The sequence below is a fragment of the Panicum hallii genome, chromosome 3, assembly GCF_002211085.1.
Source record: "Panicum hallii strain FIL2 chromosome 3, PHallii_v3.1, whole genome shotgun sequence".
Taxonomy (NCBI): domain Eukaryota; kingdom Viridiplantae; phylum Streptophyta; class Magnoliopsida; order Poales; family Poaceae; genus Panicum; species Panicum hallii.
Genome location: NC_038044.1, coordinates 8,209,860 through 8,221,135, shown reverse-complemented (window position 1 = coordinate 8,221,135; position 11,276 = coordinate 8,209,860). Strand labels below are relative to the sequence as shown.

Below are 11,276 nucleotides of genomic sequence, written 5' to 3'. Positions count from 1 at the left end.
CTAACCGTTTTCCCGATCAAGTCATGCTTGAAAACGACGCCTCGCGGCTCGTCTTTGGTATTTTTCCGATGATGATCGATCGCCATCAGCCCCAATGACTCAGCCCGATCCCTTCCTTCTCTTTTCGCGCTTCCGAATAAATGGTTCACGTTCAACCAGCTCTGTCAGGTTGTTTTCGCGTTCGGCCCTCACTCGAACCTGTTTCAGCACGTAACCGAACTCGCTTGGTCAATCTCGTTTTCTTTTTCCATTACCTCTTCTATCCTCTCTTTGCTCGGGACCCGCTGGTTAGCCCTATCTCATCTCTCCCTTAGGCAATCTGGATCGAGGAATGAGTCCCAGCCTGACGTACCGCCATTTTGAGCGTGCGCAACACGCCAAGTGAGGGTTCCGATTATCTCCTATAAACGACGAGCGCTCGAGCTCTATGTTCCCTGCTATTGCATCGCCTCGTCCCAGCCTGCCAAATCCCACGTCTCCACGTTCCTATAAATTGTGCGGCCTTCTTTTTCTCTGTTGCCTCTCCCCCCCACCCCCCCACCCCCCTGCCCGCCGTGTGCCCAGCACAGCTGCCGCCGCGCCCCCTGCAGGCCGCTCGGCTCTGCCCCTGCGCTGCCCCTTCCCGCTCCCCCTGCAGCCAGCCGCCACCGTGCGCCAGACCTGCCCAGCGCCGCCCCTGCCCAGAGCGTCACCATCAGAACGTCTCCATCCCCCTGTGCGCCAGCCCTGCCCAGCCCCCAGGCGCCCAAGCCCCTGACCGCATCCTCCTGCGTCTCTGCAACACAGCCGCCGCCAGAACCATGCACCGCCTGCATCCCGTGCGTCCCCTCCCCTCCAGCGCCGCCCCTACTCCTTCCCTCTCCTGCTGCCGTGCGCTCGCCCCCTGTGGTGCCCTTGCCCCAGACCAGCACCACCCAGAACAGAAACAGGTGCCAGCAGCCCAGAACAGAGGAGCAGAACAGCCGCCGTGATTTCCTCCGTAAAATTCGATCACCACGATGCGTCTCCGTGGTAAGTAAGGTATGAAATGGAATCCCTTATCGTCCTCTTTCATTTGCCCCGCTTCCCGCGATCTCCCGTGCCCAAAATCGACGGTAATTTGAGCTACAGTACCCGCCGACGCCATGGGTGCTGTGCTGTGAAGATTTTGCGATTAGGTACCTATGAAGATTCTGTGATTTTCCTGTTCTTCCCTGTGTCTTGTAGATTTCGCAGAAAACCCCCTGGATCTATTATATCTTCTCAATCCAGCCCCACCCGTGGTACTTTTCAGATCTAACCCTAATCTTTTCTGTATTTGCAAGCACTATTTTCTGAGTCTAGTAATTCTTTTATGCTAACCCCTGAAAGCTATAGTTAATTATGTATATGTCCCTGCAGCGCTGTTTCATGCGTTCTTTTTGCGTTAGTCTTCTAAAATTCTAAGCTATGGTTTAGTTGTGTTGTTGTACAGTAATTCCTGTTTGTAAAATTAGATATCAATTTAATTTGAACAATATCCTCTCATCTAGTTTTCCGAAATAAAATCCAAATAGATCAATACTTTTGGTTTTCATAATTATTGTTAACTTGATTAATATCAACTCAAATGTATTTTTAATTTAATTTGTATAGTTCAATTTGAATCATAAATTTTGACGTTTAGATGTTCTCACCGATTTCTTTCTAATTAATTGTTCAATTCGGATAATTCATACATAGACAATTATATATAAAAATTTGATTAAGTTGTATCTTGTCTTTATAAATGCAAATATAATATGAGTTAACTATAATTAGGGATATTTCTCTTTTATACCTTTTATATTAGTTTTCTAAATTAAAATAAATGAAATCCTATAGTTCTTTTATTTCTTTTATAATATAAATCTTCCGATAGCTGTATCTTTTCAACCCTAACTCCTTTTTACGCGTTTCTTTCGTTCTTTTGACCGTAGCAACGAGCCCTATTCTTTTGTATGCTCTTTTAAAGCTTTCCTTTTATTTGGTGTACCCATTCTTAGTTGTTCTTGTTTGTTTGCTTGCTTGTATGATTTCTACCCGATGCTTGTGTGACGTTAGAAGGAGCGTGATCCAAGAGCTTTGAAGATTTAAAGTTTCAAGAACAAGAGTTAAAGACTTTGAGCAGCTATTCTCTAAAAGAAAGGCAAGTGGTTCGTTAATCATTCTTTTATCCTAATAATCACAATAAATATAACATTTTCTTTATATGCATGCATGTGTCTAGAATATGATGGATCCCAAGTTAAGGACATGCCTAGTTTCAATTTAACTTCCTTGATTAAACCTAGGTATTTATATTTATGTTGTAGCTACGTTAATTGCTTCTACATAGATTTTCGGTTGGATAACCTGGATATCATGATAATGTTTTACTTATTTTGAAATACTGTTTGGTGATAAATAAGATTACTGAATCAAGAACATGGAGAACCACCCAGAAAAACAGTGCAACCACAATTACTACATGGCTCTGGTCTTGGCTAATTAATTAGAAATCTTAGCTTGTAAAGGTCTTACCGAAAGGGCAAGAGGGGAGTGTGTTGATGGGGTATAGCTCGGTCCTCTTGATGTGTAGATATGATCCTGGGTAAGGCGTCTTCCTCATTAGGGAGGGTTATGACCACTGCGGCCTGAAACCTTAGCGGACCAATGCAAGTTAGGAAATCTTTGTAAAGGCCTCGTAGTGAATCCGTGCCACTCACCTTGGAAGTGTTTAAGGGCCTTGCAAACCCAGGCATCAAGGGAAACACAGGTTGTGGGTAAAGTGTACAACCTCTGCAGAGTGAAAACTGATATATCAGCCGTGCTCACGGTTAAGAGTGGCTTGGACCCTCACATGATAATTGAACTTGAAGATGAATTAAATCGTGGACCATGATTATGGTTGTGGTTATCGTGGACCATATTTATGGTTGTGGTTATGCTTATGCTGTATCTCTCCTATCTCTTTAAAAGTGGGTTTTGGTATGAACTTATACCTTAGTAATCAGGTGCTAATAAAACTTGACCAACTAAAATTGCTTATCGCAGTAAACCAGTCAGCCTTTCCTTGATTTTGGCCTTCATGTCATATAATTCCCAACACTTGCTGAGTACCAACCATAAGTGTACTCACGCTTGTTATAATTGCTGCTCAGAGAAGAAAGTGATGTGAAATCTTTTGAAGATGATGCTGAGTTATAGGCCTGCGGAACCCCCGGTCGATTGCCTGTGAAGTTTGGAGTCTTCGTTTCCAGGATAAGCTGTATAACTCTGATAATCTTTATAGTCTTTTAATTCTCTTTTCGTGATGCTGTTGCTGATTATTCACTGATGAAGTCACTATATGTATGGAACTTGATCCTGGCATACATATAGTTATGCATTCGGTTTGGTCCTAAAAAACCGGGTGTGACATGCTTTGTATATGAAGTCTTCTGTGAACTATGACCAACTTTATGAGATTTATGGTAGTGATTTAACGATAGACCAACTTTATGAGATTTATGGTAGTGATTTAACGATAGGAGACAGGGCTAGAGAACCTGGAGATCAGTTTGAAGTGCATGGGGAACAATATCATGCAGAGATGACTGACACAACCCACGAAACATAACATGCTGGTTATTCTAATTCTTAACAGCCTTGACATGGTAATAGCAACCCATCAACCGGAAGCAAAGATGCCGAGGGCTATTCTTTTTGTGCTATCAATAGATGAGTTGCTCTACGGATGAAAAGAGCAGTACAAGTTCCAGCATCTTTGTTATTGAACACATCTTCATATTGTGAACTGAATGGTAATTTAGTATATTTTGCATAACATCCATGGTATATCGTCTGATATAATCAAAAGTGTCAAATATATTACAAAATGGAGTGAAATATGTGGACCTTTGAAGTTCTCGTATACTCCTGTTCTTTTTTTTTCTTAGAACAAGTTGAATAACAAAATCCACTTCATCTTGAAACCCATGCCATGCCATCTAGAGGCAATACTAAAGACGACCAATACCATGAGCTAGCTATCTCTAATATTATCGTGAACTCTGGAGAGAACTGGCACCCAAATTCCCTCTTTTCTACAACCTTTGTTCCCAGAAGAAGATGAACGGATGCGTCGCAAAATGAGCGACCCGTTGTAAAACAAAAAAAAATGGTTCAACAAAGTCTTTTCTGGACTTGAAACGACGGTCCCAGTCCAAGCCGGGTGTGGGCATGCAGTTCCAAGATGGGCCAAAGCTGCCTCCTTGGCTCCCGTTCTCCGCTTGGGGACGCGTGCAAATCAATGTGAGAATGAAGTCCAGCGGCTCTATAAATTGGAGGTGAGGGTGAGCCGCACAAATCACAGCGGGGGAGAGGGCCGGGTGAGCTGCGACGGCCACCGGATCGCAGGATGCCGGCCGGAGGACGCGAGCCAAAGCGGAAGCGGTCAGCTCCCCTCAACGGAGGAGGATCGGAGGTCGCTTCATCCGGTTTGGCCATGGCGACGTCGTCGTCGGTGGAGGACGCCGACGCCCTCGACTGCGGCGTCTGCTTCCTCCCATTGAAGCCCCCCATCTTCCAGGTACTGTGCACGACCACAACCTCAAGATTCTGCTCCCCTTTTTTGTGTGTTCGCTCTGTAGTCTGTTGTGTTATTGCATTCTCCATTATAAGAAAACGCCAGCATGTAGATGGATAAACTACCTAATGGTCTAGAAAATTACATAGAACTGATGACTCGAGTAGGACTTCTCTAATTTACATAGAGCTTGATTTTGACAGTAATGTATCATTTCTGTGTTAAGCCATGCATCTCCATAAAAAACTGTTTGAATGCTTTACACGTCAACAGTCTCATTTGTATCTGACCATACGCATGTATATTATATTATTACTGGCTTCACTCATGGATGACTTACTTTGGTCAATGCTGATGACAAATGCACGCAGTGTGAAGTGGGCCACGTCGTGTGCTCGCCGTGCCGCGACAAGCTCAAGGCCACGGGCAAGTGCCACCATGTGTATGGCGTCGCCACCGGCAGCTACCGCCTGTGCCATGCCATGGAGCGACTGGTGGAGTCCATCCGCGTCCCATGCCCGCACGCCGCCCATGGCTGCACCGCGAGGCCGGCCTACCATGATCGAGAAGGCCACCGCTCGGCGCCCGCACGCGCCATGCCACTGCCCTGGTGAGGCAAGCAGCTTTCTTGGCTCGACTAGCGCGCTCCTGGACCACATCAGCGAGGTGCACAGCTGGCCGTGCATCACCAACCTCGAGGCCGACAAGTACGGCGAATTTGCTGTCCACCTCCGTGACGGCTTCGACTTCCTCCTTGCTGATTGCCCCACAGCCAACATGAAGCAAGGCGCCACCGCTACCGTTCAGTGCCTGCTCCTGCTGACTGTGGCACGGCAACCGGTTGGCCGCACCATCTCTGTGCTCTGCATTGACCCTCATGCCGCCGCCGCCGCCAATGGTGGTGATGGACCAGCGGCCTCAAAGCAAATGGAATGCAGGCTTACATATTATCGGCCCTGGGACTTCAACGACAACAATCATCATGGAGGTCATCAGGTATGGGACCATTACCAGCAATCCAACTTCAGAGTAGCATGCACGGACCTCTCGGATGGGATGCCTAACCCCGATGGCTGCTTCCAGTTTGTCCTGACAAACTCAGTTATTGGAGCCTATGACAGGGATGGTATCGAGGTCAGAGTTCGTATTTATAAGTACACCGGCCGGTGTGTGTAGTGATGTAAACTAGAACCTGCTCTGTTTGTCCATGTCACCGGCTCACAGCTCATCACTGGTTTAGCAGTTTATGGACGTGCCTGCTATGCTAGGGTCGAACAAACTGCAAATGGCAAAGCGTAGTAGTATGTGTCTTGTTGCTCTGAATTAAGCATCTCTGTTTGCGACACAGTATATATGTGAATGTCAGACTTTTAGTGTGTATGCAGTATGCTTATTGGCCATTCATCCGATCGTCCCTGGCATGCATCTTCTTTGATTAATCAGTGATGATGACCAGTATGTATTACCCGTTCATTGCAGCAGCATCATATGATCATATCGTCTACCAAAAATTCATCAGTGACTTGGTATGCATCTACAAATGTTAGAACAAGGTTTAGGGTCCTAGTGCCTAGGATGGAGGCTCAAGAGCTAGGAAGATTGTTCTGGGTCTTGCTGGAACATGAACTAGGAGTATTACTATACCCAACGCCATGAGTAGATAGCGGTGTGCTCGACCTGCTGCTGCCACGACGAGCTCAACAAGGCCACCGGAGCGCCCCGGCCGAGTCGGAACGGGCGCCAAGGGCCCTCCTCGATCAGGTGCCACGCCATGGAGGCCAATCCGTACCGAGCAATATATACCACCCCGCATCAAATGGATGGGCAGCTCTCGATCTCGATGGTTCCGTGTCTAAATTTTGGAAGCTCCTCCGGTTCCATTCTTTACAGATTTGCCACCAAAAACGACCATCAGTCGATCAAAATCCCTCCGATCCGCAAGTTCTTCTCGAACTTGTTTCGACATCATGGTCCTTTTGTTTAATTTTGGGTAGATATATTCCTCAAAAAAGAATGGGTACAAATGAGTAGGATCTCAGCAGTGTGTTGGAAATTGGGTAGAAATGAGTAGGATCTCAGCAGGTTAAACTTCACTGTAACCTAGCTTAAACACACTAGTAAGGTAGTGCATCACTGAAACCTGATCATTTCCGGAGGATGGATGATCTGCGATTCTATTTTCCACAATGTTTGCTGGATGATGATGATTAAATACGAAGCTGACCTCAAGCTCGTGGAATATTAACCTTTTCAATTCATATGGTTTCACTTCCAACTCCTACACTGTACTGTAAAATTCTGCTTTTGCATTTGTGTTCTAGCTTGTTAATTGCTGTCTGTTCGAAGCAGGCACCTAGAAAGAGTCTGGCAGGCAAGCAACATACATAGTCCCGATTCATGACTTCCTCTATTTTTCTAGGTGTCCTGTTTCATATTTTCCCCATGTAATCAGTAAACAAATACAGATATCTAGGACTCCTACTGAAATTCATTTACACAGCCAGTGTTAAAAGCAATTCGCACTGGTCTGTCCAATGGGCGTCCCAGCCCTAACAAAACCTCCGCATAATGGCTTCAACTTCCTCATCACCACCGCCCGCCTGCAGGAAGACGCCGATCAAGGCATTTGGCCGTGCCACCACTGCGTCCTGCCAGCAGGACTGAGCTCAGGCTCGCCAAACTCTGCTCAAAGACAGATTGAGAACAAGGGGCTTACTCAAAAGGAAGAACTTGGAACTACAAACTTATGACTGTGTGCTATGCGTATTGGTGTGAGGCGAGGGAAATTTAGGGCTGAGGGGAAACCCCAAACTCTGCTTAATCCTCCATTAGCCTAAACCTCCTCCAATTACATAGAGGAGTTAACTTGTTCCCAAATACTCAGAATACATTGGTTCTTTACATAGATAGAATCCAGTCAAATTACAACCAAACTTTCCAACGTCCTCCCAAGCAGCCTTAACTCCTAGATGACACCTTGCTCCAAGAGTAGGCCCTGCCGACTATGACATTCCTATAGCAGAATTTTAGCTGAAGTTGAAATCAAATGGCTCAGGTAGTAAAGGCCTCAACCTCAAGGGATCTATGAGTTGTTGGCAATACGGAACCCAACCTTGATAGTTTTCTCCTTGTCATCGTCTGCAAGAACGGAATTAGGCACAACAAACTGGAAGTCCTCGTCAGGGTTGGGCAGTCCAGTGGATCGATCAGTGCATGTCGCGGTGAACTTGGACTCCTGGCTATGCTCCACCTGATCACCGCAACTCAATGAAAGGTTCCATGAGTACGTGAGCTCGCATTTCATCTTCATGGAGCACGAACCCTGGTGCTCATCGGCAGCATGTGGGTGGATGAGGAGCATGGAGATCGTGCAGCCAAGCAGCGGGCGCACCACATCCAGCAGGAACAGGCACAGCCAGCGGGCAGTGGTGCCTTGCTTTTCGTCAGGGAGGATGACGGTGTTGAGGCCATCCTTGAGGTATAAGTTGCACATCTGGCCAGTCCTGACCTGGCAAAACAAGGCCAGCCATGGAAGTCGTCAAAGTGGTCCAGGAGGGCCTTTGTCGAGCCGACAAAGTTGCAGTCCACAATGGGACAGCGGCAGGGCGCATGCAGACATGTCTGACGGTGTCTCTCCTGGTCATAGTAGGCCGGCCTGGTGGTGTAGCCGCGACCAGCATTTGGGCACTGGACGCGGATGGCCTCAACCACGCGCTCCTTGGCGCGGCTCCGTGTGTAAGAACTGTTGGCAACACCACCACACATATGGCAGCTTCCGGTGGCTTTAAGCTTCTCGTGGCACAATGAGCACCTCACATGTCCCGCTTTGCACTGCACGCATATGCAATTAGAATGCACATTAAAATAGATAAGTGAAAAATGGGACAATGTTATAAAAATCATTTATATTCATGTAAAACTGCGGGTAACCCAGACCTGTAACCATTTAAGCTTCAACACATTCAAATTGGATACGAGAAATGTGTATAATTCCTCAACTAGATATGTAGATAAGAAATTGCTCAAACACCTACACTAGAAAAAAATATGAATAGTGAATACCAAGCTAAGAAACAGAGCTACATATGCTTGCTTGTCATATATACTACAGATCCTATCATTGGTAACTACTAAAGCAAAACAGAAATCCACGTGCTTCTTTGTGACTCAAGAGTATAGCTCATTATTAGCTCACCAGAACTCCAATTGAAAAGGAATTCATGGCGAGTGTCCCTATGTGAAATTATCCTATGTCACGGTTATGCTGCTCCTGGCCAGGGGCGGGGAGCAAGGCTTGTCATCGGGGTCTGCTGACCCCGATGAATTTTGAAAAACAAAACAGTGGCAAATCACTGTATCTAGTTGTTAATGATTCATTACGACCCCATCCTCTTCAGACCCCGGTTCTCTTTTGGCCTGGCTTCGCCCCTGCTCCTGGTTTGCAACAAATCGTACTAAGACAGCTGGGTGTTAACCCATCTGATATGATCAGTTTAGATTCATGCAATTCCACCAGTTCTAATCTACGTAATCCTTGATTCAGTTTGAGCCGATGAAGCAATATTTGCATCATAAGGTTATCAGAGCCATATGTGCATCGATGTGAAGTCTACACCAGATTGTGTAGAACATGTCTCCTTAACAATCTAAATGGTATGATTTGACATGGTTATCTCATACCTTGTAAATCCTCATCTCTACGCTGCAAGTCGCATGCAGTTGCATACCATGCCATGAAGTATTTTGCTGGTAATAAAATGGGTTTCTTCTTAACGTGACAACTGCTCCCTAGTAAACAATATGAAGAATGGTACTTTTATTACAGTGATAATGTGGGAAATTATCTCTAAATCAATTGATTTATCACATGGGTACAGCATGCCATAGGAGATGGATGAAAGGCAGAAAAACTGGATGAAATGGTGTTCGTGGTGCATTGTCAGAATGAGTCCAAGGTTGCTCAATTACAAGTTCTAAGGATATTAAGCTACACAGGGGGCAGAATGCCTGATTGTATTCTTGTGGCAGTCGGCAAACTATGGAAATACGTGACAATTTTCTCGGTACAGTCGGCAACCTATGGAAGTGGCCGACAGGTCTAAAGAAACACCATCGGCAAAACACGTCAACCAGAGAAATGAGGCGGATTGAATATTTGATAACCGTCATCGCTTACCTTTTCTTGATTTTTCATCGCACGATTTTTTTAGAGTCCCTCCCACGTTGTGATTAAAGCACCCAAGACCGTAAGATCGGGTAACCAACCATATCACAACCATTCATGATTGGATGATCGAGTACATATACCAACCTTGGCGTCAAAGCCTCTCTTCCCTCATCCATGGAAGGATCGTGCACATCCTGACGACTCTTGCGAAATCTGAAGCGGCCCACCAAGATGCCTGCACGCAGGAGCCGATTGCCGCCGCCTTAAGCCGTCGGCGGCTGTGATGTCGTCCTCACCGTCGCAAGGGGGTGCCATGCCGCGCAGCGTCGCGAGGGATCGTCAAAAGGTTAGTAAATCAGGACTACCAGGCATCTCTGATATGACGAGCACCATTATTGACAACCGTCCTAGCTCTTGCCCCTAATGGCCGGCGTGTTACATCCATCCAGGTATAGGAATAGACTAATGTTTAGCCTGAAATCCTCAATCCATTCTGAACTAATCTGTTCTTATGCTTATTCTTTTTCAGAATTCATCATCTTCCCAGAGAGATCACTGCACGCCAGAGGTATTCCCAGTTAAAATCCTTTGTTATTATATCAACTACAAACAATTTTTTATCCTGGGGTTCTAATCTGTTTGATTTTTTCTGATAGATTTTATGCGTCAAGGTTTCTGACAATGCGTGGAGGAGGTTGGAAAGAAGAAGACAAAAGATGGATTCACTTTTTTTTAACCTTTTATGTGAACTTCGTAGCTGGCCTGAGTCCCTGAGAAAAATGTATGACAGGTTATCTATGTAATTTTTGTTGTTTTGTTTTCTCGTTCAATGTATGCAGCTTTCCAGCTTTCCAGTGAGCTGTAATCTAATTAATATGAGATGCTATACAACTAACATTAATTTGACTCCTTTTAATTTCTGCTTTAAACTTTGGACCAATATGAAATGATGAAGATAAAATACAATATATGAATGCAATTTGCTTGTCGCATGTTCGCAGAACTTTACATGAAGCAACGTCAGAACTAGGATTGACAGAATAAAATATAATTTTAGTTGAATATTGGAATAAAGAGGGAAATAAAAATAATTTCAATTAAAATGGCCATGGGCCAAGAGTAATCACCCGTCGGCCACTGGATGGATGACCATCTCCTTCCGTAATGTGGTCAGCACATCGCTGATGGTGAACTGTCGCACATTCACCGTCGCAAACGAAGTGGCCAACAGACCCTTGGCAATTGGTCGAATGGCCGACCAAGAGTCGCCGAGGGGATGTTCCGACGGTTAACTGTAGGCCATTGCTATTTTCCAGGGTCTTAGGTAATGACCGACTGTACAAGAACGCTCGGAGATTGTTAGGATTCTAGTAGTGTTTGTACAAGACTAGTGAACAGATAGTTAAGAAAATGGAAACAAAACCTGGAACAATTTAGAGAATTGGGTGTTAATTTGCACAACTCAGAAATACAGGGCTTGCAAGTAAATACAACGCAGAAACAGCAGGTCAGATGTCAAACAATGGTCAGGACAAAGTTTGTAATGAACTCATACTTACCGTA

At 45.4% G+C, this 11,276-nt stretch overlaps 1 protein-coding gene and 1 pseudogene across 2 annotated transcripts; one reads left to right on the top strand and one right to left on the bottom strand.

Moving 5' to 3' along the window:
* The first annotated feature begins 4,465 nt into the window (after positions 1-4,465).
* LOC112885120 lies at positions 4,466-5,834 on the top strand (annotated as a pseudogene).
* A 1,097-nt stretch (positions 5,835-6,931) lies between these two features.
* On the bottom strand, positions 6,932-8,200 carry LOC112885908. Of its 2 annotated transcripts, none has more exons than XM_025951602.1 (2): positions 7,659-8,200; positions 6,932-7,228 (listed from the first exon to the last, which is right to left on the bottom strand). In XM_025951602.1, the coding sequence occupies exons 1-2, from the start codon at positions 8,037-8,039 to the stop codon at positions 7,133-7,135; spliced, it is 477 nt and encodes a 158-aa protein (XP_025807387.1). In that variant the 5' UTR covers positions 8,040-8,200; the 3' UTR covers positions 6,932-7,132. The 2 variants fall into 2 exon arrangements, with proteins under 2 accessions (XP_025807387.1, XP_025807389.1); XM_025951604.1 differs by lacking the exon at positions 6,932-7,228 and adding an exon at positions 7,333-7,559.
* Positions 8,201-11,276: the final 3,076 nt, after the last annotated feature.

Excerpts from the sequence above, each read along its gene's own strand:
- LOC112885908 (XM_025951602.1), bottom strand. The coding sequence starts at position 8,039 with ATGTGCAACTTATACCTCAAGGATGGCCTCAACACCGTCATCCTCCCT. Across the intron at positions 7,229-7,658 it reads ACAAGGAGAAAACTATCAAG|AGTTTGGCGAGCCTGAGCTC; the intron begins GTTGGGTTCCGT and ends GTCTTTGAGCAG.